At 35.2% G+C, this 27,652-nt stretch overlaps 4 protein-coding genes and 2 non-coding genes across 6 annotated transcripts; 2 read left to right on the forward strand and 4 right to left on the reverse strand.

The window, feature by feature from the left end:
- Positions 1-4,075: 4,075 nt before the first annotated feature.
- Positions 4,076-4,147, reverse strand: TRNAE-UUC (transfer RNA glutamic acid (anticodon UUC)). The gene has a single exon. It is a non-coding gene; the product is annotated as a tRNA-Glu (tRNA).
- Positions 4,148-4,336: 189 nt separating this feature from the next.
- LOC136069829 (pre-tRNA-processing protein PTA1-like) lies at positions 4,337-8,448 on the forward strand. Its single transcript, XM_065778857.1, is given in 7 exon segments — positions 4,337-4,801; positions 5,388-5,532; positions 6,767-6,776; positions 6,779-6,858; positions 7,648-7,749; positions 8,061-8,190; positions 8,193-8,448. Coding segments are annotated over 7 exon segments (702 nt in total). The 5' UTR covers positions 4,337-4,595; the 3' UTR covers positions 8,222-8,448.
- Positions 8,449-9,755: 1,307 nt separating this feature from the next.
- Positions 9,756-9,827, forward strand: TRNAE-UUC (transfer RNA glutamic acid (anticodon UUC)). The gene has a single exon. It is a non-coding gene; the product is annotated as a tRNA-Glu (tRNA).
- Positions 9,828-10,372: 545 nt separating this feature from the next.
- LOC136069830 (disease resistance protein RGA2-like) lies at positions 10,373-14,220 on the reverse strand. The gene has a single exon (XM_065778858.1). The coding sequence runs from the start codon at positions 14,052-14,054 to the stop codon at positions 10,530-10,532; it is 3,525 nt and encodes a 1,174-aa protein (XP_065634930.1). The 5' UTR covers positions 14,055-14,220; the 3' UTR covers positions 10,373-10,529.
- A 6,640-nt stretch (positions 14,221-20,860) lies between these two features.
- Positions 20,861-21,795, reverse strand: LOC136069842 (uncharacterized). The gene is made up of 2 exons (XM_065778877.1): positions 21,644-21,795; positions 20,861-21,211 (listed from the first exon to the last, which is right to left on the reverse strand). Exons 1-2 carry the CDS (start codon positions 21,764-21,766, stop codon positions 20,861-20,863), a joined length of 474 nt encoding a protein of 157 aa, XP_065634949.1. The 5' UTR covers positions 21,767-21,795.
- A 209-nt stretch (positions 21,796-22,004) lies between these two features.
- Positions 22,005-23,280, reverse strand: LOC136069835 (protein ALP1-like). The gene is made up of 4 exons (XM_065778869.1): positions 23,248-23,280; positions 23,124-23,198; positions 22,819-23,044; positions 22,005-22,716 (listed from the first exon to the last, which is right to left on the reverse strand). Exons 1-4 carry the CDS (start codon positions 23,278-23,280, stop codon positions 22,400-22,402), a joined length of 651 nt encoding a protein of 216 aa, XP_065634941.1. The 3' UTR covers positions 22,005-22,399.
- Positions 23,281-27,652: the final 4,372 nt, after the last annotated feature.

A 27,652-nucleotide genomic window follows, 5' to 3' on the forward strand; every position in this document is an offset into this window, starting at 1 on the left:
AGGCTTAACAATGAACTAGAAATCATGAAACATTCATGCACCCTTTTTTATTTTTAACACCTGAAATCACAAGTTGTACACTTCAAAACAACTTTCTCAATTTTTTTTGTTGAATAATAATAATCAAACAACAAAACAGAAGGCCTTTATTGTGTTTATGTTATTTGCTAGTTGCTTAGTGATGACTTTTCTCTGTCCAACCAATTGAGTGTGTTCCTAAAATGTATAAAAATGGTATTTTGTTTATTTTGTTCTCTTCTTGAATACCTTCATTATATAAAAACCAAAAGCTCAACTGCTATGACATGAGGCTCACACAGCATCTTGAGTAAAATGCCTTATTCTATAGCCATACTTGAAATACTCATACCAAAAACATGTGAACCAAAAGAAAGAAAGGGCTACCAAGAAAGTTGCAATACAACAAGAAGCCTTAATTCCCCATTTTTGAAGTCAGATATGGATCCTCAACAAATTAGTTAGGGGCAGCCACGTGTATAAAGTAAATCGGGCATAAAATCAAATCAAATAATTCCATGCAGACCATAACAAAAATTTATTTCATTGGAAAATGATAGCTCAGTAAAATAGTTGCTAATAAAGTTGTACAGAACTTCATGAAGAAAGATGAAAAAAAAAGTGAGAACCCCACCAAGCAAACCTTAAAAACCAAATTTTAGGTTCATTCCATTTTCCAATCATAAGGAAGAATTCATGGTACTCTAGAACTTGGATCTCGTCATGCATTGATGAGCTACTTCACCAATTTGCCATACCATCCATTGTCCTAAAAACCATACTTTTCATTATGGAGAATGGTAACTACACTATGAAATATCCACAATAATTTACCAATCAGTGCTTTGTTCAACAAGGACACACTGACCAATCAAAGAGTAAGCACATTTTATTCTACAAGCACAGGTTAGCCATGATTTGATTTGTCATGAGAAGTTACTTCAGTTACCACACAGCTTATTTCATCCAAAAGGAAAGTTTTCATTAGGTGTAGATTTTGAACGATTTAGCATTTTTATTTAAACTCTTCACCACCTTATATTCTAGTACATTATGTCAATATTATAAAACCATTGGCAAGCATCAATCCATATACAGTAAGAAGCCAATAAGAAATGGAAGGAACATGTTGCAACTGCAGACCACTAATTCATTCTTAATTGATATCGTTAAAAGCATTACTCTCCTGGACAATTATTTGGGAAAACATTATTTGAGTTGATTGTTATAGCAGTAAGGGCTGAGCCTTCTCAAATAGTCATATTTTGGTGAGCAAAGAGTTGATTAGGCATTTGCTCATTAATTTCTCATCTCCAGGAACAAATTGGATGCATACTTTTCAGTTAGTCTTGAACATATTTCTTGAAGTGGTTTGTTTGCTCTCGTTGGGCAGCAACTGTGCAATTTGACATGGCTTTATGAAGTCACAAGCATATCTTCCAAATAACTCTCAAGAAATCCAAATTTTCAATAATATCTAGGTTGACGCTAATGAAATATTTCAGCAAGTTTATGGGAGGAAAGTACTTGGGATATTCATAAAATGAGTAGCTAAAACGAGAATACTAAGATGGATACATGGAAATACACAAAAAGACAAGATTTGAAATGAGGAAATTTACTTTTAGATAGTGGTGGCCCTATTGATGAAAAGATGAGGGAGAGTTGCTTGAGATGGCTTGTTCAAATTCAAAGGAGAGTGATGAATGCACCGGTGAGAGAGAGTGAGCTGATTCAAGTTGAGGAAAATAGGTAGAGGAAGGACCTGTCAATTAAGAAAGTAACATAGAGGATGATTTTGGATAGAATAAAATGTGGCAAAAGAAGACATGTGGCTGATTCTAATTGGTCTGTTGAAGATTTATAGCCACCTCAAAAATTTTGGGAATAAGGCTTGGTTGTTTTTGTTGATGATGATGATTGGCTATATAATTGATTTATTACTATGCCCTAATAGATCCTTTTCTCCATTAGTTAACGTTAACAAGATTAAGGAATATTATTTTAAAAAAGAAAACTCTAAATTTCCAGCATGCATTATAATCTGCTTTTTTATTTTTTTGTAAGTAAATACTTTTATTGAAAAAGGAAAAGCGACTGACGCAGAAGGATTTGTACCCCCTTTTCAAAGCATGCATTTATAATATTTTTCAAGGCTGTGATGGCTTGTTTATTTATTAATAATTTGCACGGAAATCTTTATGTATTAAGAGTCAGTTTTGATCTATGAAGCCGGGCTGTGTTCAGTGCAGGAATCAGAATGGATTTTATTTTATAGTTCTGGTTGATGCTTCATTGGAAAACTATATATATTGTAAGAACTTTGAAAATTGGCTATGTTATTGAAGCTCTATCCTTTTTAATTTTGATATTGAAATTGGAGTCATGTTGCAAGGTTGGTGTGTTTGGGGATGAGGATTGAAAGTTACTAATCATGTGGTGATTATGGCAGTGTCAGTGACAGTGACAGTTATAAGTTACCAGTATTTTATAGTATAAGCCAGGATCATTCCAAGCTTTATGTGAAATAGTCATCTTGTTTCTTTCAATTTGTTTGTTTGTTCCATAAATATGGCAAAGCATTGTGTTAGTCGATCAATACCTGGTGGCTCTTTTTTTTTTTTGTAGAGAATTTTGGGGGTTGGGGGTGGGGGTGGGGGGGGGGNCAAATTTAGGAAAGCTCAACAATCTAAAGAACCTAACTGTTCGCTGGTGTGAGGAGCTCCTTTCGTTGCCACAAGGACTGCAAAACCTTACCTCCCTGGAGTCATTGGAGATAATTGAATGCCATAGCCTTATCTCATTGCCAGAGGACATACAAGGCCTGAGCTCTCTTCGATCTTTGTCCATTGAGAATTGCAATAATATTGCATCATTGCCACTGGGGCTGCAATTTCTAACAGCTCTTGAGCATTTAGCTATCATGTACTGTCCAAAATTGGATTGTTTGCCTAAGGATTTGCAACACCTCTCAACTCTTAAAAGTTTGACTATCTTGAATTGTCCAGAGCTTGTGTCTCTTCCTGAGGGGTTACAACATGTCAGCACACTGCAAAACTTGGAAGTTCGTGGCTGTCCTGGTCTGCAGATTCTGCCAGAGTGGGTAGCTAAGCTTACCTCGCTCAGATCTTTGAAACTTTCAGACTGTCATAATCTAACATCTCTGCCCGAAGGTTTGCGATGTTTAAGTTCCCTTCAACATCTATCAATTCAAGAATGTCCTACCTTGGAGGAAAGGTGCAAAAAGGATATAGGTGAGGACTGGCCTAGAATAAGTCACATAGCACATGTCTATATTGGACCACTAAAGTTCAGACGAGATGACACTGTCAGTAGCTCATCTCCCTATCAGTGAAATATGAAACTTCTACCACAGTTTTTATTCCTTCATAATTGACATGTGATGCTCTTTTGCTATAAGTTTTGTAAATATACTAGAAGCGGCTTTATATCTGAGTGAAGAAAAAGCCTTGTTATCATTTAAAATATTTACATTGAATGGCTTCAAAATCTTTGACATGCCCTCAGCAAAGTGCAGGTATAAACTGCTTTCAAAGTTGCTGCCATTTTAAGAAAGATAAAATTTTTTCCATGTTTAAGCAAAACTAAGGCCCAAGAATTATCTTTCAACCAAGTGGCACATATGAATATGATGCTATTAAGCAGGCAGATAACAGGCTAGCTGCCACGGTACAATTTCTTTGATTTAAAAGGAACTTTTCAACACATACAACTGAGAGCATCCACAAAAAGTCTTCAGTAAATTGTTTCTAGAACAAATTCCCTTTATTTTTTGTGCAATGCCAATGGAAACTAACCTGCAAAATCTTGAAGAGTGAAATATTGTTTATAAGATACCAAGAGGACAGTAATATGTTTCTAAAAAAAAATTCCTTTTATTTTTTGTGCAATACCAATGGAAACTAAACTCTGATAAGAAAAAAAAAAACTAAGTGAAGATATCAAGAGGACAACCAAAATATAAGGTGACAAATGAAATATTGTTTATAAGATTACCGAGTGTAAATTGTTTCTAAAAAATGTTTTTTAAAAAAATTTCCGTTGCCGGGAATCGAACCCGGGTCCCCTGGGTGAAAGCCAGATATCCTAACCGCTGGACGACAACGGAATTGTTGATGAGTAGAAAGTATTTAAATATATATATAGCAAAATATATCTTCATTAACTTAAACACTTGTGTTTATCCAATATGGGCTTTCTTTATGACATACTGCTCTGGGCCTTTTTATAAAAAACTGCTCTGGGTCTTCTTTAGGCCCAGGTTATTCCTTACAAATTTACATGCTACTGGAAAAAAATATACATGTCGACACAATTTCTCACTCCTCACTTGTGTGTCCTTCCGTCCCCAATTTTTAGAAGCACCCGCTCTTTCCACCTTCAATTCCATATTTCTATCCCACCACACCATTCCCAACTCCCCAATTCAAAGCCCTAAACCGAACCCAAATTTTAAACCCTAAACATTCCCAAACAAACCTAATTTTATTTCTTCTTCTTCTCTTATTTTTTTTTAAAAAAATCGTTCTCTCTGGCTAATAATCGCGCTTCATTCCATGGCGGGAGCTCCTCCGACGGACCAGGCTCTCTCTCTCCTCGCCGCCGCCAACAACCACGGCGATTTGGCGGTGAAGATGTCTTCTCTAAAGCAAGCCAAAGATATTATGTTATCCATAGAACCGTCTTTGGCCGCCGAGCTTTTTCCTTACTTGGTCGAGCTCCAGTCCTCCCCCGAATCCCTCGTCCGCAAATCGCTCTTAGAGTGAGTGTTCACAAAAACCCTAGCTTATAGCTTCTTTCGCATCCTCTTTGATCTTCGATTTTATTTTGTTTAGTTGTTCTAATGTCACTAATTTGATTTATTGTTCTTATTCTCTTTTTTTTTTTTTTGATTTTGAAAGATACTTTCTGATTCACACTTTTTGCTTAATGTTCAAAGTACACTTGCAATTGTACTTGATTTGGATGGAATTACTCAATATTAGGGAAATTTTTTTTAGAAACAAGAAATATTTTGATCTATAAAGGTTTCTATTTGAATAAGTATGGCTTCAGATAGAATATAGCGGCAGAAAAGAATGATTAATCCATGGAGGATCCATAGCTAACCCTAAAAATTTGGGACTAAGGCTTGGTAGTTCTGTTTTTCCTTAATTCTCTCTGTCCCTTGTTGATGCTTCTCTGTAAATACATTAACACATGCATGTCAAGGAGGTGTTTGAAATATTATTTTGAGGTTTTGTTGAGGTTAATGTTTGATTTATTACACATGCTGGTGTGCTTGTCTAATTGCTCTTTTAATAAGTGTTTTGATTTTATTTAATGTGGTTGGCAGCGCGATTGAAGAGATTGGTTGAAAGCAATGGAGCATTCTTCTGTGTTTATGCCTGTTTTATTGCACTTTTAAAAGACGTTGAGCCGACTGTTGCTAGACAATCTATAGTTATTGGCACAAAATTCTTTTGCAGTGTTCTGGAGGAGTTGGCATTGCAGGTCTCTCTCATCTCTCTCTCTCTCACACACACACACACGCACGCACGCACATGCACGCACATGCGCAAGGCACATGTGCGTGTGCGCATATATACAGGGTAGTCACTATGGGTTCCAATATTTGAAGAGGCATATATACAGGGTAGTCATTATGTATTAGTTGGCAATTTACGATCATACCCATTAATTTTTTTGGAGATGATATTTAGATTTTCTTGTGTTACAGATTTGCAGTATCTGGTTCAATCATGTGCTTTGAGTTATAAAATCTTGGTGGTTCTCTTTTAATATACCAGGATTTCAGGATTCAGAATTGTTGTGCTGAACTGTTATGCGGAACTTACATTTGATAGTTTAGTACATTGAATCATTGATTAGAATATATGTATATGTGACTGATGGTCAGGCATTTTTTTGTAGTTGTACTTGTATGAGTGAAACTATTTATTGATCTTAAGAAACATAAGGAAAAGGTCTGTGATGCAGTTAATTGTATAATGGGTAGGCTCAGTCTCTGATTTTGACTTTCCAATTAAAGCATGGCATGTGTAATGGTGATAATTAATTTTCCGGAGACATGACATGGAAGGTGTCTCAGTGTAATCATGTTGATTTTGAGACCTTATTGACCAATTTGAAGACAAGGCGAGAACATTAGAACATCTAAAATGACTCCTTTTTCGTATTCTGTTTCTTTGGCTTGTGTTTGAGGTGTACGAACTGTACTGCTGTATCTGATTTCTTAGTTTCTATTTCCTTTAGCTCTGATCTTTATGTATTTGTTTCCTGTTCAAAGTGTTCACCATCGTGAACATGATGTTCAATTTTTTCAATAAAGGTATTATTACCTATCAAAAAAAAAAGTGAGACCTTATTGAACAAAGTTGCGACTTTTGGTCAGTTGCTACTGGGCTAGCATTTCTTCTGTTTAAGTAACAAATTCACCTTCTCTGAATTCAATTGTGAATAAATTTTCCCAAATATGTTAAACCATGTATTTTATTTTCCTGCTATAGTATCTTGTTTGGGTCACCACATCAAGTCATCTTTGCTCATTAAATCTTTCATTATCTGTATGCTTGACTATTTTTATTTTTTATTTCTTTATTATTTTTGAGGGAATACCTTCTCTTTCTTCTCCCTCATCCTTTGTCTCTCAACATTTCCTTCCTGAACTCCTTTATTTTCTTATTTTCTCAACTCAACTACTTATGCTCATTCTGAAAAATTATAGTTTCACCGGCGTGTAAAATTGAGAGGTGGCTTGAGGAGCTTTGGATGTGGATTGCTAAGTTCAAGGATGCTGTCTTTGCCATTGCATTGGAGGTATGTACATTGTATTGCCATGCCCCTTTAAATTCTCCTCAATGTTGATGGATTTGTAAAGCTTACTCTTCATTTTTATTTTATTATATAGTATGAACTCAACATGGTTATGTTACATTGATGATGCACTATGAAATTGGGGCCTTGATTTGACCCTTAGCAGCAGTAAAAAATGTTTAAAATACAATTCAAGGTTTGTCATACAACATTTTTTGAATAATGAGAAACTGTATGTGCAAAAACTTTGACAGTGATCCTGTTCATGTAGTGATGCATTAAATTGGCTTGAGGCTGTGGTCTATACAAAGTGTGCCAAGTATGCATGTGCTGGGTGGGGGTCTAAAAAATATAGAGTGTCTATGTTCTTTATCTTTATCTCTTTCTTCTTTTGCTACACATTGCAGTTAATTATTATGATTAGCAGTGTTACTGCATTCATGTCATAAAATCCTGTTGGAATTTCAATATGCTTTTCATGTGATGATTACAAATTTGCTGTGATACTCGCTTAATTTGTGTCTTATCAGAGAAATGAAGTTTGACTGTTTAGTTTGTTTGCGATATTTAATGGTTTCAGTAGAATCTATTTGCTAAAGATTCATGTGGAATTCCACTTTCGCTTGTATTTCCATTTCCTTCTGTCTTATTCATGAAACTGTTGGTGAGACCCATTGTGTTTTGGTAAGTCAAACAACAAAGTCTTGTGGTTTAAGTAAACTTGTATGTTGTAGCTGTTAAATATTTTCAATATTGAGCTAACCTGAAAGTTGTTTCAACTTTATTTTGTAGCCTGGTTCTGTTGGGACAAGGTTGCTGGCTTTGAAATTTTTGGAAACATATGTTTTACTTTTTACATCTGACACCGATGATTTTGAAAACCTGTCACAGAAGGTAATGCATTTTGACTTTCAGTTTAATCATTTTACTAAAAATGATTTGTTTAGGTTTCATATGGATGCATTTTCTTTTTTTGGATTGGTAATTACACATGCACCTCATTGGGTCTTGAACCCATGACCTCATCCTCCACCTATATTTGCGGGAGGAAGTGCCAGTTGAGCTATGTCTCATTGGCTCATAATGTTGCATTTTACTTGCCTGATTTCTTTGCCATTTTTTTTAATATTCTTTCCATTATTTTTAAAAAGGAATTTGATTTTTGACTTTCTTTGGATATACATTTGGTTCTTTACAACAGCTAGCAGACAGGCTTTTATATATCATGGCTGGTTGATGGTCACCCTGTTCTGGACCCAGTTGGACTTGAGTCAGAAGCAAACAGAATTCTTGACATTCTCTTAAATCTGTTGCGGTCTGCTAATAGCCTCCCTGGTCATTGACAATAACTGTTGTCAACTGGTGAGCATTCACATGGCAGTACTCATTTTGATTTTTGCATTTTGTGTGATCTTCTTATTTTCTCATTATTAGTGAGTCCCCTCATTTTTTGAGTCTTGTAAGATCTTGACATCTTAAGCAGGTTATTATATGGATGGATTTCATTTAAATGAATGAGGGTCATATAAATTGTATCTTGTATACCATCTTGTATTTTGTTAAATGTTAAAACTGACCTGCCCAGAGGATCTATTATGATTGTGGCATCTGTTACTAATGAGTCAATGTAGGATATATGACAAACAGATTATGAGATTCAAAGTTGTCTGGCTTTGGATACTTTGTAAATTATAATCTTCAAATCGTCAACAACTTAGAAATATGTTCCTTTGTTTTGTACATAATTTTTTTTTGTAATTCTTTAGGCTACTTTGTATTCTTTGTGCATAAAGTAGTCTTCTCTTAATAAAATTATTCTTTAGTGTGGTAAAATTTGGGACCTTATTTAAGTGGGGTAAAAATGTAAAATTTGGGTTTTCACAATGAATTTCCATTTCTGAATTTCTTCTTTCTATTGTATCTCTTCCTGAGGTATTGTATTCGTTTTAAATCTGAGTGTTCACCAAAAAAAAAAAAAAAATCTTTAGTGTGGTTCCTAGCATTTGAAACTCTTAGATTTCATGGTGATTGTTTTCTTTTTGTTTAAGTTGAATGAGACACTGTTTATTCTTAACCCGACTGTGAGTCTAGCTTGTGTAACTCCTGTTTTGATTGGTAGCATGTGGAACTCTTAGGTTTTGTATTTGTAATCAAATTAGTGACATTAGAACAACTAAACAAAATAAAATCGAAGATCAAAGAGGATGCGAAAGAAGCTATAAGCTAGGGTTTTTGTGAACACTCACTCTAAGAGCGATTTGCGGACGAGGGATTCGGGGGAGGACTGGAGCTCGACCAAGTAAGGAAAAAGCTCGGCGGCCAAAGACGGTTCTATGGATAACATAATATCTTTGGCTTGCTTTAGAGAAGACATCTTCACCGCCAAATCGCCGTGGTTGTTGGCGGCGGCGAGGAGAGAGAGAGCCTGGTCCGTCGGAGGAGCTCCCGCCATGGAATGAAGCGCGATTATTAGCCAGAGAGAACGATTTTTTTAAAAAAAAATAAGAGAAGAAGAAGAAATAAAATTAGGTTTGTTTGGGAATGTTTAGGGTTTAAAATTTGGGTTCGGTTTAGGGCTTTGAATTGGGGAGTTGGGAATGGTGTGGTGGGATAGAAATATGGAATTGAAGGTGGAAAGAGCGGGTGCTTCTAAAAATTGGGGACGGAAGGACACACAAGTGAGGAGTGAGAAATTGTGTCGACATGTATATTTTTTTCCAGTAGCATGTAAATTTGTAAGGAATAACCTGGGCCTAAAGAAGACCCAGAGCAGTTTTTTATAAAAAGGCCCAGAGCAGTTTGTCATAAAGAAAGCCCATATTGGATAAACACAAGTGTTTAAGTTAATGAAGATATATTTTGCTATATATATATTTAAATACTTTCTACTCATCAACAATTCCGTTGTCGTCCAGCGGTTAGGATATCTGGCTTTCACCCAGGGGACCCGGGTTCGATTCCCGGCAACGGAAATTTTTTTAAAAAACATTTTTTAGAAACAATTTACACTCGGTAATCTTATAAACAATATTTCATTTGTCACCTTATATTTTGGTTGTCCTCTTGATATCTTCACTTAGTTTTTTTTTTTCTTATCAGAGTTTAGTTTCCATTGGTATTGCACAAAAAATAAAAGGAATTTTTTTTTAGAAACATATTACTGTCCTCTTGGTATCTTATAAACAATATTTCACTCTTCAAGATTTTGCAGGTTAGTTTCCATTGGCATTGCACAAAAAATAAAGGGAATTTGTTCTAGAAACAATTTACTGAAGACTTTTTGTGGATGCTCTCAGTTGTATGTGTTGAAAAGTTCCTTTTAAATCAAAGAAATTGTACCGTGGCAGCTAGCCTGTTATCTGCCTGCTTAATAGCATCATATTCATATGTGCCACTTGGTTGAAAGATAATTCTTGGGCCTTAGTTTTGCTTAAACATGGAAAAAATTTTATCTTTCTTAAAATGGCAGCAACTTTGAAAGCAGTTTATACCTGCACTTTGCTGAGGGCATGTCAAAGATTTTGAAGCCATTCAATGTAAATATTTTAAATGATAACAAGGCTTTTTCTTCACTCAGATATAAAGCCGCTTCTAGTATATTTACAAAACTTATAGCAAAAGAGCATCACATGTCAATTATGAAGGAATAAAAACTGTGGTAGAAGTTTCATATTTCACTGATAGGGAGATGAGCTACTGACAGTGTCATCTCGTCTGAACTTTAGTGGTCCAATATAGACATGTGCTATGTGACTTATTCTAGGCCAGTCCTCACCTATATCCTTTTTGCACCTTTCCTCCAAGGTAGGACATTCTTGAATTGATAGATGTTGAAGGGAACTTAAACATCGCAAACCTTCGGGCAGAGATGTTAGATTATGACAGTCTGAAAGTTTCAAAGATCTGAGCGAGGTAAGCTTAGCTACCCACTCTGGCAGAATCTGCAGACCAGGACAGCCACGAACTTCCAAGTTTTGCAGTGTGCTGACATATTGTAACCCCTCAGGAAGAGACACAAGCTCTGGACAATTCAAGATAGTCAAACTTTTAAGAGTTGAGAGGTGTTGCAAATCCTTAGGCAAACAATCCAATTTTGGACAGTACATGATAGCTAAATGCCCAAGAGCTGTTAGAAATTGCAGCCCCAGTGGCAATGATGCAATATTATTGCAATTCTCAATGGACAAAGATCGAAGAGAGCTCAGGCCTTGTATGTCCTCTGGCAATGAGATAAGGCTATGGCATTCAATTATCTCCAATGACTCCAGGGAGGTAAGGTTTTGCAGTCCTTGTGGCAACGAAAGGAGCTCCTCACACCAGCGAACAGTTAGGTTCTTTAGATTGTTGAGCTTTCCTAAATTTGGAGAGATGGAGCGAAGCTTGGGGCAAGAGCCAATAGTTAAAGACATTAGAAGAGCATTATTTTGAAGCAATTTTTCCAAGAAAACCAACTGCTCTTTAAATTCTTCAATAACAATGATGGTGAGGGAAGCTAGATCTGATACTGACTGCAGTATCCTACCATTGCAACTCCGCAGCTCCAGGTGCTTCAGCAATGGAAAACATGGCATGTTGTGTAACTTTAAGCATTTGCTGACTGTCAATTTGACCAAGGAAGGGAATCCTTCTCTTTGGTTGAAAGGCCACCAGAATTCTAGATTAGGAAAATCTATGAGAGTTAGCTCTTTCAACGATGAGAATGTTGTCACTGAACCACTACCATAGAGCTCTTCACCAATGATCTTTACTGCATCCATTCCTTGCAAGTAGAGGACCTTAAGGAAGGGAAGTTGACCCAGTGTAGGAAGATGTTCACATCTTCTGCAGCCAATCAAGACAAGTTCAGTTAGATTTGGGAGTTTATGAACATTCATCCATCCTGGGAAGCAGTTTCCTCGATACCCTTTTACAAACAACTTCTTTAGATTTTCATGTGGTTGGAGATAATTAAGCACTTCACTTCCCAGAGTTCCATCAAAATCATTGTTCCTGTTTAATTGCCCCCCATCATTCCCCCAGGATAACTCCAAGGACCGAAGATTTCGCTTACCTAACATGTTGGCTGTCATTGCCTCTGTTGCATCCTTCACATTCTCCAAGTGTCTGATATTTAGCTCACCCCCAAGGTTTAAAATTTGCAGCTCTCTGAGACTTTCATCTATGCCCTCTCCTACAATAAACATTGACAATGTCCGGAGGTATTTAAGGTTCCCAATCGAAGCTGGCATTTTGGTCAATCTCTCACAGCCAGTTATGATTAGATGTTTCAGTTTAAACATGTTGCCTATATGACTTGGCAACTTGATGAGATTATAACAACAGGAAAGGTTCATCACTTGTAAATTGAAAAGATAGCACGCTTCTTCAGGTAATGTTTCAACCTGTGTGTTAGAGAGGTCAAGGTACCTCAAGAATATGAAAGAGGAAATGGACTCATGGAGCTTTTTGAGGCCACTACCGCTTAAATCTAGGACCCGTAAGTATCTGAAACTCGAAAAAACACCTGAAGGAACTTCTCCAAGATCACCTCTTGGAAATACTAAGATGAGAGTTCTCAACTTCTTTGCTTCATACAATGCTTCTGGAATTGTATATAAGCTGAAATCACAAACCACTGATGAGTGACGAACAAGGGAAAGACCTCTCACTATACTGTTATCTTCTAGTTTCAAGTATTCACTTCCTGAAACAGATTGTGCAAGATCATGAATGAGATTATGCATTTTGTATTCAATTATGTTGCCATGGTCATCTCTCTGTACAGCCTGAAAGAAAGAAGTCCATACCAAATCATCGAAATACTCATTGCCAATGAATTCAAGTGATCTTCTTCCTTCTGGAGATTGAATCAAGCCTTCTGCAATCCATAGCTGGATTAGTTTTTCCTTCTTGAAAATATAATTTCTAGGAAATATTGAGCAATATGCAAAGCAACCCTTTAGATGTGATGCCAAGTGGCTAAAGCTCAACCTTAGGGCAGGTAGAATTCCATTATCACTTTCAGATACATCCCAAAGATCACTCTCCTGGACAAACAACCACTCTCTTTCCTCCCTTTTAAACCGCATGACACTCCCCAGAGTCTTTGCAGCTAAAGGTACACCTCCACATTTCTTCACTATTTGTTTGCCAATTGTAGACAGGTTTGGATGGTGGTCTTCATTATGGCCAAAGGCTCTTTGCTTGAACAAAGCCCAACAGTCATCTTCGGATAACCCTTCCAAATGATGAATGTAAGTTGTGCCCATTATAGTCGCGACCTTTTCACTACGCGTAGTGACAATGATTTTGCTTCCCTCCACCCCACTACTCAATGAAGTTCTTAAATTGTCCCACTCATTGTGATCTTCATTCCATACATCATCCAACACAAGCAAGTATCTTTTCTCCAGTAATAATTCCTGGAGTCGAGACTGCAGCGCATCCATCCCAAAGAAATCACATTTGCTCTTACTACCAGACTCTAAAATCAAAACCATGATCTTCCCCACATCAAAATCATCATTTACACACACCCAAATCTTCATATCAAAATGTCTTTTTACCCTTTCATCATTGTACGCTAATTGAGCAAGAGTTGTTTTACCAAGACCACCAATACCAACTATAGAAATAATAGAAATTTTCCCTGGACTTTCACCAATGGACACTAATTGCTCTACTATCGTCTCTTTATCCTCCACTCTCCCAAAAACTTCAGATTCAATTACAAAAGATCCCGTTTGCCTTCTCCGTCTACTCCTACTTCTACTTCCACTATCACTAACAAGTCCCTCTTTCAAATTAAAATAAGACTTCTCTTCTGCCAAAACATCTAATTTCTCTTTGATTTGCTTAAGTTTTGGTAACATGTCAACGCAACTCGCGAATTTTCCCAAAGAAGGAACAAAGATGCTTACCTGGTCAATGAACCGGTTGCGATTCCCAGATACCATAACTTCAGGAGAGCACTCATCAAGAAGGTCCTCCGCATCATAAGCTACTTCCTTAAGCTCTGTCAACCAGTTTCTCAAAGCTCTATCTGTCAACTGTCGCTCTTCTGCGTCTTTGAGCACAGTTTGGATTACGCGTAAGGTACGCCGGAGCTTCTTAAGCTCCTCCTTGACGCCACAGATATTAGTGATCTCTTCAAGAAATGGGGTGAACAATTTGTCGAATACCACCTGTAGAAGAGGGGACAGAACTACATCCAACTCCATCTTGCGCGCGGCAATTGGCAGTGGCCTTATAGGTGGTCACTGCTCACGTCAAAGACTCGAGCTCTCAAAGAACCAAACACTGGTTTAGATCTTTTGCCGGCTAGCAGCTGTTGAAGATAGGGAAGAACATGGTAGACTTCAGTGTTTAGAGTCTTCAGACAACTTCGCCAGCTTCTACAGTCAGTTTGATTTTTTTTTTTTTTTTTTCCCCTCGTTGAAAGTCGTTCAACGCTGTGGTGGGCGTGACTCGCCAGTCACCAGTCGTGAGTCCGAATTTTGTAATTTTCTTTTTTAATGAACTTTTTTTAGAATTCTTTTGGCATATACGCGTGCGTTTAAGCGGATTTTAGCCTTTTGTACTTAATTTTTAAAAAATTTATCAATATACCCTTATTTCAAAACTATACAGGTATATGTCCTTATTTCGATATTCGATTACCTTAAAATCGAGTTTCAATGAAATACTCAATTCGTAAAAAATCGAGTTATACCCAATCAAACTTAAAAAATAAATAAAGTAAAATTACATGGAACTCAAGTTCCAAAACGCCACTATAGGGCTTAAAAACGCCACTATATGGCTCCTTGAACCTTGTATGGGATGATCACACTTATAAAAAACAAAATTTGCAAGAAAACACTGCTATAAGGCTTTAAAACATCATTATAGGGTTTAAAAATGCCACTATACGGCTCCCTGAACCTAATATAGGGCAATCACACTTATAAAAAAAAAATTTGCATAGAACTCGAGTTCTATGCAATTTTTTTTTTTTTTTAGTTTGATCGGGCATAACTCAATTTTCTACGAGTCAAGTATTTAATTGAAACTCGATTTTAAGGTAATCGAGTATCGAAACATTGACATATTGCCAAATTTTTTAAAATTTAAGGGTAAAATGCCAGAATCTCCTGCGTTTAGAGGATCTAAAATTGAGTTTCAATGAAATACTCAATTCGTAAAAAATCGAGTTATGCCCGATCAAACTTAAAAAATAAATAAAATAAAATTGCATGGAACTCGAGTTCCAAAACGCAACTATATGGCTTTAAAACACCACTATAGAGCTTAAAAACGCCACTTTAGGGCTCCTTGAACCTTGTATGGGGTGATCACACTTATAAAAAAATAAAAAAATAAAAAAAATTGCAAGAAAACGCCGCTATAGGGCTTTAAAACGCCACTATAAGGCTTAAAAACACCACTATAAGGCTCCCTGAACCTTGTATGGAGCGATCACACTTATAAAAAAACAAAATTTGCAAGAAAACACCGCTATAAGGTTTTAAAACATCACTATAGGGTTTAAAAACACCACTATAGGGCTCTCTGAACCTAGTATGAGGCAATCACACTTATAAAAAAAAATTGCATGGAACTTGAGTTCTATGCAATTTTTTTTTTTTTTTTAGTTTGTTTGGGCATAACTCGATTTTCTACGAATCAAGTATTTAATTGAAACTCGATTTTAAGGTAATCAAGTATCGAAACATGGGCATACTGCCAAATTTTTTAAAATTTAAGGGTAAAATGCCAGAATCTCCTGCGTTTAGAGGATCAAAAGCCATCTCTCAAATGTTATATGTTGGTATATTTTAGCATCAAAATTCCAAAAAAACTCCATTACGCAGTCTTCTAATTGTAAAAAATTTACAATCTTGCTGCATTGCTATCCTAAATCTAAATTGGTACTATAGTAGGATTGTATAATAAAAATTTGGTTTTTAATATCTGTTTCATCTTCTCTCTCCCCTCTCTCTATCTTATTATTGCACTTCTCTTTCTCTATTTTCCTTCTCTTTCTTTCTTTTTGCTCTCTTTTCTTCAAACCCAAAACCATCTAAGGCTTCCTTCCTCTCTCTTAGATTAACATGGAGACAACGGCAATGGAGGTGTGAAGATCAGCTTCTATAGTGTAGACATGGAGATCGTGGAGCCATGGTAGAACTATGGCTGTGGTTAGGTAACGGTGGTGGTGGTGTTAGGTTCCGATGCTGGGTAACGATGGCTAGGTAACCATGGTTGTGGCTGGGTTCCGATGGGTTTGGGTTGGATTTTTGGAATAGGTTTGATTTTCGATGGGTTCTTATAAGAGTTCTAAAGTGAAGTTTTCTTTGATTTTTTGTGGGCTTCTGTGCATGGTGGTGGTGGGTGTGTTGTTTCCATGGTGGTGTCTCTGGTTGTAATGGTAGAGGTGGGTTTCATGGTGGCAAAGGTGTGTTTCAATTATATGGATTTTTGCTTTGATTTTTTTTTTTTTTGTAGGTTTCTGAGCATGGTGGTGATGGATTGGGTTGTTGCCATGGTGGTGTATCTGATGGGTTTCCTTGGAGGGTGGTTGTTGGTTGCTAATTCAGGTTTGATTTTGTCCTATGGATTTGATTTTGTCATATGAGTTTGATTCTCACCGTGGCTGATTGGTTGTGGCTGTGGCTGTGGCTGTAGTGTTTGGTGGGTTTTTTAGCAAAGGTTTTGTGGGTTTTGTGGGTGGAGGTGGTAGATTTTAAGGGTTTTGTTCCCAGTGATAGGAGTGGTTTTTTATATATATATATATATATATATATGGTGGTGGTGGTAGGTTTCTTGTAGCAGAGGTATCCCAGTGATAGGAGTGGTTTTTTATATATATATATATATATATATATGGTGGTGGTGGTAGGTTTCTTGTAGCAGAGGTGGTGGCGATGGGTTTTTTCATGGTGGGTGGTGGTGGGTTTCTTGTGGTAGAGGTGGTGGTGGTGGGTGGTTGAAAGAGAGAGACAGTGAGGAAAAGATAAACAAAGTGATGGGGGAGAAGGAAGAGAGAGAGAGATTGAAGATTAATAAACCGTTTAAATTACAAATTTTTGTAGTTTAAAATTAAGCGTGAAATATAAGCTTATAAAGTATATAGTAAATAATATTTGATTGGCATAAAATTTGATATATGTATTAAGAGCATAAACAACATGCAATTTAACAGTTAAATTTTTAAAATATATAGTAATGTTTTTTTTTTTTTTAAAGAGTTTTAGTCTTAGGCTACAACTAATTTCGTAGCTAAACTTTACTCTTCTTTGTTTTATCTTTACTAAAATTCAACTTAACTAGGACTATTCCTTGATCCGTTTATTTCATGTTGTAAACGAGCTAAGAAGAGTTGAGTCAAAATTAATTTTTTTGTGTTGTAAACGAGCTAAGAAGAGTCAAGTCAAAATTAAATTTTTAGAATTGGTCATTTATTTTTCTTTGATCAAGGTTAGCTTGAGTGTATCAACAAATGAGAACCATGGTTCATTTAAAAAGCGTTAAATAAGCTTAGTTTGTCCACGAATTACTATGATTTTCCAAATATAGTGTTGGAGAAATTACCAATAAAATAATATTTTGTTACTATAAAATTAGAAATTTAAGCAAACAATGTCAGACTGAGGCATAAAAATCTCTCTCACTTCAAAAATTCAAGCCCTTTGCAGTTGGCAAAGCCCATAAACTGATGCAGTTAAATTTATCTTTTGACTTGTCCTCTCCAGGATACAACAACCAACAATTCATTGTATAGTTCAGACCAACTCTGCACAAGTGGTTGAGCTCAAAACTCCACCAAAAGAAACACCTTTCTTTGGCCCGAAACCTCTCAAGCATTTAGGAATATTGTTGAACTCACTCACTCTCACACACTACTCACTATTACTATAGAAAAAGAAGAGAGAGCTTCTTGCTTTAACCATTTCTCTTCCTTCACTCTTGATATGAATATAGTCGAAGCATAGCTATATCTATAGTCTTTTAAAACCTCTTATAGCCTACACAATATTTATTAGTTTAGATAAATCCTCTTTATTAATTTAATTTAACTTACATAAAGTTACTGTTTGTTTAATTAACTTCACCTTATTAAATAACTCATCTCTCTTATAAGCTTCAATTAATTACAAATTAAGTTTTAACATAATTTAATTTAAAATGTACTAACATATGGTAAACAAATTACATTTGAAATTATAATATTAGAGTTTCTTTGATTGAATAATTCAAATATATTAACTTATTAAAAAATTTATCTTTATTGTTACAAATTATTATGATTTTTACTACAAAATGAACTATTTATATTATAAATAAATCATAGATAATAATTTGATACATTTAAAACTTATTTACAAACTAACAAAATCTAATATTAAGTTTATATAAGAATAGATATAAACATATAATCTCATTATATGTTTAAATCAAGTCTTATACTCACGAACTCGTTCACGAACACATTCTTATATTTGAGCTTGACTCAATAAATAGTCGATCCTAAACTTGTGTTTGAGATAACAAATCCTAGGACCACAAATTAACCCATAACTTAGTTTTTTCTTTTTTTTCTTTTTTTGGGTAAACTTTCAACTTTTGCCACAACTACTTACATGGCAAACTGTGAGTGATGGATCCATGTGAAAGTGACAGACAACTAGTCATAGTTTGCCATGTGAATAATTGTGATAAAAGTTATGACTTAATTTGTGGGTACTAGAATTAATTGTGTGGGATTGATTTGTTTGCTAAATACACAAAGTTAAACAAGTTTCTTTCTTGAACCGAGTCCAAGTTATTCATAAATGGCTTGGTTCATTTCAAACCCTAGTTATTTCAAGAGTTCAACAACAATCCAATTTATTAGTTGTTCTTTCTTATTGTATTTTTATTTTTCTCTCCCATTAAAAATGGAAGTGAGTAATTTTTCACGTCTATAGTACACTTGAATTGAAGAATTCAAAAAAAAAGATTTAGATTTAAGTATGGAAAAAAAAAATTTGGGGGCCAAAATACAACTATTAATACTTAAATTTTAACATTTTTAATATTGAGTTTCAAATGAGCACTATTAGAGTTTTAGTACATAAAGTTTCAAAAAAATGCATTTATTGGTCCCCCAATGCACTTATGTTAGTTTTCTTACTTGTGTCTGGGGCTGAACAAGAAACTACTTTGATATGACCGTACCTAAAGTGACTAAAAACGACCGCAAATTGTGGCCACTACACCACCGACCATGGTGGAGGTGCAGAAAATGCATTGATGTACAATTTGCGGTTTTGTTTTCAAAAAACTACACAACATAACACATCTATTAATATATAAGTTTTATTTTATATTTAATATAAAATTTATAAATATTTAACATATATTAAATGTATGTTTAATAGATATTTAGCATATATTAAATATATTTACCATATATTTAGTACACATTTATAATATATATGAAATCCAACCAAACCGCACTGCATAGTGATCGATTTTTTAAGGTGAGGTACGGTGAGGGTTTTAGCAAATTGCATCGCGTGGTGCAGTGCTAAATATAACCCAAAATTATATCAAACAGTACCGTGTACTCCTCGAGCAAGAATATTGCATATTATATACATGTAAATGCCATTTATATAAGGCTAATTAGAAATTATACCTTTTAACCTTGTCCATAATTTAATTCATTTTTGTAACTTTTGATCTGTTCATTGCAATCCTCCGATGTTTACTATTATTCAATGTAGTCATTTTGTCCACCTCCATTAGTTAGTGGGTTTCGTTAATAGTTATCAACAAAGATTTACTTTTCTCTTAATTCCTAAAGTCAATGAAATAAAAAAAGAAATCTAATAAAAAAATTCAATTTCTTTCTTAATATTTGTGAGAGAACATAACGAAAAGCAAAGAACAAAAATTTTCATATGAATCACAAACAAAATTTGTCCCATCCAGTTGCAAATTTGAGAAAAAAATTATTTTCACATATCACAAATTCAACCAAAAAGGTTATATCCAAATACTAAATTTTCATTGAGTGGCGATAAAGATATATGGACGATGGTTGGGTCATGTAACGACAGATGGGTCACAAAATGAGGCAGGATAACAATGGATATCTAGGTTGCCATAGTGGTGAGAGAGATAGAGAGAGTAAATTTGGTTTGGGTTTTTTTTCAATGTGTGGAGTTTTGAAATAAGATAGATTAAAAAATAAAAAATAACAAGTTCTTCCTATTTTGATTTCTATGTGCCCATTTGGATTGAGCTGAAACAGCTGAAATGCGTGTTTGCGTTTTAGTTTTTTTTTTTTTTTTTTTTTTTTCCACGCAATTCAGGGCAATATTTTTTTAAAATCAATTTTTATGTTTGGTGCAAGTAAACATTTTACGGAAAATAAAATCCATTTTTTCCGGAAAATCAATGTTCATGTTTGGTTTGTGAATTAATTTTACGGAAAATGCCTTACAAATTTCAACTCCTTTGTCATCTAGACAAACCTGTAATAATTAGAAACTAATCATTCACTTCAACATACACCTGCATTGCGTATACATATCTGTAACAGTACAAAAATAATCATCCACTTCAACATCAAAAATAATCATTTAAATATACCGATAATATTAATATAAAATAGCCACATTCATCGTTCACCATTGTCATTACACCTCCATGGTGTACAAAAATGATACCTACTCGTGGTATCTGAATAGTACAAATACATAACTGTATTGTCCCAATAATACAAAGTACTACATATAATACAATAGTAGGTTAATACTAGTTCTACAACAACAGTGAATCCATAAAGCTACCATCACAGTCTACATGAAACAGGCAAGTCAAAGTTGTGAGAAAAAAAAACCATCCAACCACAGCTTTCGCAGCCTAGCATTCTTAGCCAGAAATCCCCGTGCTACCTTCTCATTTTCACACAGATGGTCAAACGCAGTTGCAAGCATTTCTTCACTATACCCATCCGCCATCATAGCCATAACCTCATTATAAAGAGATGTATAATCTATCGGGCCCGATTGATTTCTTTAAGAGCCGTAGCTATATCCTTCAACTGATCAGACAGATCAGTCAACACGCTATCATCAGCAGTAGAATGTGCACGACCTCTTTTACGGGATTTTGAAATTCCCGACCCAGTTGTGGAGGACTCCACTACATTCTTACCTTTTTCCACCACATCTTCCTCCACATTATCAGCAACAAATTCAGCACTGTCGCCATTATCTGGCTCATTTTCATAATCTATATAGGACTTTGAAAAGCCACCTGTGGCTGTGTCCTTGCCCACAACAAGAGCTAACTCATCATACATCTCTATTTTCTTGTTTAAAAACTCCGCATGCTTTCGATGCGCCTGTAAAGAGAAAGGAACATATACTAACAATGCAATAATTACTTCACGCATAAATTCAATATTCAATGCATTATTCATGCAATAAACAAAAAAAACTGTTATTACATGAAAAATAAAGTGGGTGTCCATCCTTGTCAAATTAAACATAATCATGGTGTGGAATAGATGCTGCATTTAAACATCTAGCTATGGTAGTGTGACATTACTCTAGGACTAAAACTTAATAAATCATGATAAAGTTTACTTCACACCATTATATAATTTACTAAAACTTCATCTAACCTCTAACATTTATTCATAGATGTCTTCTTTGAACTATGAATATCTTTTCAATAAATTTTTTGCCTTCAATTTCCAAACTAAAATTTCAATTTATGGACAAAAACATTATATTAGCATTTATATCCGGAAAAATATAATTGTAAGGCATACCATGACTTCTTCTTGGTACGTCTTTGCGTCGCATGTTATCATTTTGAGATTATCATCCCAACCGAAGCCACTCTTCTTTCGAAGTTTCTCAATAGTGGACCACATGGTCCTTAGAGTTCGCATCCGATTATCAACATATGATGGGTGGCACTCAACCCAAATTGGGCAGTTATCTCCTTTGCTACAAGAGCGAAGGAGCCTGCCTTGAAGGTGCTAGAGGGCTTGTTGCCCTTTGCAGCCTCTTGTGCAAGTATCCTCAGCATCGTTTCATGCATGGGAGGCAACCACCTGAATTGCTTATTGCTGGTTACCTTCTCTTTGCCCTTTGACATTACTACATATGAAAATTGTATAGTTAGAGTAGCATTTAAAAATGAGAGTAGCATTTAGTAATTACGCTCGGAATATGAACAACAAATCAAACACACATACAACCATACTTATAAATTTGCACAACAAAATGAAACATGCTAACCCTCAAAATGACAATGTAATACCATCAAATAACAATGTAATGCTAAAAATACTTTTCCATTACACCACCAAAAGTCTATAGTAAATACATTGTCTTAATAAAAAAAAAAATACATATTACAATCATAGAAATCTAAATAAAGTACTACTCTCCACTCCTGATATAATCAGACCACATAGCTTGACATATCTCATCTCTCTTAGCATTCCACAATCTACTGTCTTCAATGGACTCTCGACGTGATTGTGTTTCTTGATGAGGGTCACTAGACTCTACTTCATTCATTGCAGCTTCCATAATATGGTCATGTGGTTCAACCCCATAATGTGATTATGAACCACACAACATGCTAACACTACTTTCACTTGGGTTTCAAAAGACCAAAAAGGTTCTGCATCCAACACTCGAAAACGTTTCTTCAACACTCCAAACCCTCGCTCAATGGTAGTTCTCAATGAAGAGTGTCGCAGGTTGAACAATTCTTTCTCATTCTCAGGAGGATGATCACTAAACTCTTTTAAGTGATATCGCACACTTCGATAAGGTGACAATATCCCATTTTTATTACCATACCCAGCATCACCAAGATAATATTTACCTACATATATTAAAAAATAAAACCAAATGACTACTATGCTTAAGAAAACGCACAATATTTATTAAACTAATAAACCAAAAAGGTGAAGTAAACGTATAATACCGTTGGGAATTGAAAATCCCCCTGGCCTAGCAAATGCATCATTTAACACACGTGAATCATGTGCACTGCCTTCCCATCCAGCTAGTACATAAGTAAACTTTAAGTCAAAACTAATGGCAGCTAACACATTTTGCGTGGTTCCATCTTTGCGACCACGAAATCTTCCTTGTATTTCAAGTGGCACAGATGCACGAACATGTGTACCATCTATTGCTCCAACACAATCCTAAATTTTGACAGACATGATGGTTTAGAATTACATAAATCTTCATAATTTACAAAAATACACAAGTCGCAATATTTACCTTAAAATATGGGTAGAACCTTCTGCTATTCCTTATCTCTTGGGGTGTATCTTCGCTAGCAGTCTTATTAGAGTTCTATATAATTTTAGAACCCCCTAAGGACAACCTTAAAGTATCTATGAACAGTCTCAGTTGATCTGTAAATCCGACTACCCATTACACGAAACCTCACATTATGACCAATAATGTGTAAGAAAATAAACACTTGCTCCGTAACAGGCATATGAATAGTCGGGCGTACATGCTCCCCTCAGTGAGGATGTGACATAAGCGGTGAAAAGCTATAGGCGTCATCCTAATTTGATTCACACAATATGTCTCACTTCCGTGCAGAATACTATTTATGTATTCCTCTCTCTCGGCTGCATGATTAACAAAAGGCGCCCTAGGCAGTCGTCTACGTCTACGCTGCAATTTCCTTAACAATGCAGCACCCACAAGAATGACAGATGCAACTGAAGCAAAAATTGCGGCTTTCATTTTTTTCTTCATCTAAAAAATCACAAACACTGTAGTCTAAGAGGTATGTACACAAGCATCCAACACATATAACAAGTTATATCTAACATTCCCAAGTTAATCCTTTTAAATAATTGAAAAAAAAAAAAAAAAAAAAAAAAGGTGTCCATGGCAAACAAGCGTAATGGTTTTATATGTGTATATATATATATATTCTTATGTAAAATCTTTCAATAATTTTGTTTTTGATCTCTCAAAAGACCTAACAAAAGATACATAGATTTTTTTTTTCTTATTAAAAAGAGACCACACATATGTAGTTAGAGCCATGCATGCACATTGGGTATCAGCAACAAATTATTATGATTATGATGCATGCATCAAAGAAAAGTTAGGAATTTAGAAGTTCCATATAACATAATTTGTTTCATAATTTTTTTTTTTAGTGTTTTTTAGCAGTTTTATTTATTTATTTATCAAACTGCAAATTTTATTTCAAAAATTGTTTTTATATTTTAAAATGTTTCACAAGTTTCTATACTTTTAAAAGTGTTCAAAAGGCATTCTATAGCTATAGGGAAAATAGTAACATAACAAACATATACTACAATATAGGCTTCATGTTATTGAAGTGGTTTCATTTTCTTTATGTCTATTTTACTTTGTCAAAATTTTCCATATATTTTATAAATAAATAAATAAAACATTTTCCATCTATTAGACGGTGGTAAGGACTTTTTAAAAATATTTTAAAGTATAAAAATGTTTCATTTGAAATAAAACTAAAAGGTTGGGATCCAAACATGTAATTTTATATAGCATCATTGCTAGTGGTGTAGGTAGAGAGTTAACAACTTCAAAATCACTGCCACCATTTTCTTAATCACATGAAACATAATTTATATTGTTCTTTACATCATTTTCTGTATCAAATAGATAAAGGGGAACGAATCTTATCTAAAACGGATTTTTATCTTTAAAAAAATAAAAAATTAGTCCACTTTGGTCCATTTTAGTCACTTTGGTCTCTTTCGATCTATTTTGTTCCAATTATGTTTATTTGGTCATTTTCAATCCCTTTGGATTCACTTTGGTCTATTTTAGTCTAATTCGGTCCACTTCCTCCGTCTGGATCCACTTCAATCAGTTTTAGTCCACTTAAGTTTATTCGGTCTACTTTGATCCATATTGATCGGTCCAAAGAAAAGTGATTTACAAGTGAATAAATAAACTCTTGATCTAATGGAATGGACGATTGTAGGTTTAATTCATCATAAATATATAGTAGCATGAGATTTGTAAAATTAGATTTTTTGTTATTTAAATATTAAAAAATACTAATGCATAGTCTGTGGTTTATCTAAGAGGGGAGAAGAAAATGAATACCATAATATAAGGTTTTTTTTTTTTTTTTTGCCGAAGAAATACCATAATATTAATTAGTTAATATATTGATACGGCAAAAGCAGCAATTTTCGCCCATGCTAATTCATATTCCTAGCTCAATAAGATACAGTGCAAGGATATTCTGAACTAGCTTCACTGTAAACGACATATATTTCCAACAGAATACATGTAGAGTGCAATTATAGCAGAGCAGAAAACTAGAACACGAAAGCAACAATTAAACAAAAACAATACAATGCAAACAAACCACCCAAGAAAATATCACAACACAGAGAGTACCATCACCAAACAAACAATTATTTACATCACTACACATGGGCATCAGAGAATATGTTTGATGAATTTGTGTAAATATAACTAGATACCCTTCCTCAGTGTGTGGATCGGAGAAATTTTCGGATCAAGGAATACTCACTGTGCGTGGAGAGGTGGTGGAGCTCGGTGTGTGGATCGGAACTTGGAGGTTGGAGCTCGTCGGAGTGGGGATCGGAGCTTGAGGTCGTCGGTCTGGACCGGAGCTTGGAGCTTGGAGCTTGGAGATCGGAGATCGAGCGGAGGTCTGGACCGGAAAAGCTTGGAGCGGATCGGACTTGGAGCGGAGGTCTGGACCGGAAAAGCTTGGAGCGGATCGGAGCGGAGGTCTGGACCGGAAAAGCTTGGAGCGGATCGGACTTGGAGCGGAGGTCTGGACCGGAAAAGCTTGGAGCGGATCGGAGCCGAGGTCTGGACCGGAAAAGCTTGGAGCGGATCGGACTTGGAGCGGATCGGAGCTGATGTCTGGACCGGATCGGAGGTCTGAACGTGGAGCTTGGGTCTGGACCGGATCGGAGAGTGAGTGTGAGAGAGCTTGGAGAGTGAGTGCGAGAGAGAGAGCTTGGAGAGTGAGTGTGAGAGAGCTTCAGAGAGCTTGGAGAGTGAGTGTGAGAGAGAGAGCTTGGAGAGTGAGTGTGAGAGAGCTTGGAGAGTGATGCTACGTGAGAGAACTTGGAGAGTGGAGAGAATTTCCGGAAATTGGTTTAAGGGAAAATAGGGGGTGAAATGAATTTCACCCAGCGGGAGGCGTTTTTTCGGTCAAAGCAGAAACCAATTTCCGTTGACCAAATTTTCCCAAACACCCAAACACAGCAATTTTCCGGAAATTGATTTCCGGAAGTGGTTTGAAGTTGAAACAAATGGACCCTAAAATTAGATTTTTGTTTTACTGAAGGTGCTCATATTCCTTCCTCCTCAAGAAAAAAAAAAGGAAAACTTATCTTCAAGTGTTTGTGTTCAATAATTATGATTTCAATAATCTGCTTCATCGATCTTCTCCCATGGTATGGCTCACCAAGTTACAAATTGTGCTGATTTAAAAGAAGGATCTACCAAGGGAAACGGTGGTCCTGTGTCCTTTGATTTCCCATAATCAAATAATACACACATCACAGAAAGCTAGTGATAAACACCTTGTCCTAAGATTTCCCATAATCAAATAATAAGCATCGATCACAAAAGGCAAGTGATAAACACCTCACAAGCTGACTTCTTAGTTCTTACTCTCTTCTTTATTTTGCGCATCATGTTCTTGAAGGGCTATTTTATAGTTATTTTCTTACACGTATACATCTCATTTATATGCACGATGTGTACTTCAGAAGGGTAGGTTAATTTTGAGCTGGACAGGAAATCTCAAGTTTGAGTAGGGTGTAAGTGAGTTGAGGTCCTTGAGGACAATGACCACACGAACTAGATTTTTTTTTTTTTTTTTTGGGAAAAAAACAAAGACATGACAATTTTTTCTTAAGAGCATTCACATTAGTGCATAAAAAAAAAAAAAATTCCTTTTATTTTAACCTTGAGGAAAATGACCACACGAACTAGATTTTTTTTTTTTTTTTTTGGGAAAAAAACAAAGACATGACAATTTTTTCTTAAGAGCATTCACATTAGTGCATAAAAAAAAAAAAAATTCCTTTTATTTTAGAATAAGAATCTACTTTTTCTATTTTACATACTCATTTTTCAAAACACTCCATATAAGATTATCTATTTTATATTACATTACATTAAAATATTTATTTTCTATTTTTTTTTTTATTTAATTGTTCTTCTTTTTTCACATATAATGACTATCATTCACTTTCTTCTTTTAGCTTCAAAATACATAAAGAAATAATAAAAAACTATATGTAAAATGAATAATATGAATGTAAATTTACACAAATTAGTATAGCAATTTTACAAATTTACACAAATAACTTGAACTGTAATTTTAGGGCCTATTTGGGATCCGCATATTTTGTTGAAACTGAAATTTTTTTACAAAAAGTACTGTAAATAAAGGTAAAAGTTAATTGAAATAGTACAGTGAGATCCATGAATAGTACCTATAGGGGCACGATTTACATCCCAAGCTCAATGTGTATGGGGTTGTGGGTTAGTGTGCCTAATACAATAAATTTGTAGATAGTGGGTCAAAAAACTAGGCCCTAATAAACCTAACAACGGCTATGATGGGTTTGAGAAACCATCATGCAAGAATAAAATTCGTAAGGTTAAGTCCAGATATTGTCCGAGGAGGCCAATATTCTTATAGATCAATAAGACTGATTACAAGTGCAACTCTGATTACTACAGTATTCTTCTTCTATTTTTCTGATCCCCATTTCATGAAGGGCCTATTA

This window comes from Quercus suber, unplaced genomic scaffold, assembly GCF_002906115.3.
Source record: "Quercus suber isolate HL8 unplaced genomic scaffold, Cork oak 2.0 scaffold_192, whole genome shotgun sequence".
NCBI classification, from domain to species: Eukaryota; Viridiplantae; Streptophyta; class Magnoliopsida; order Fagales; family Fagaceae; genus Quercus; species Quercus suber.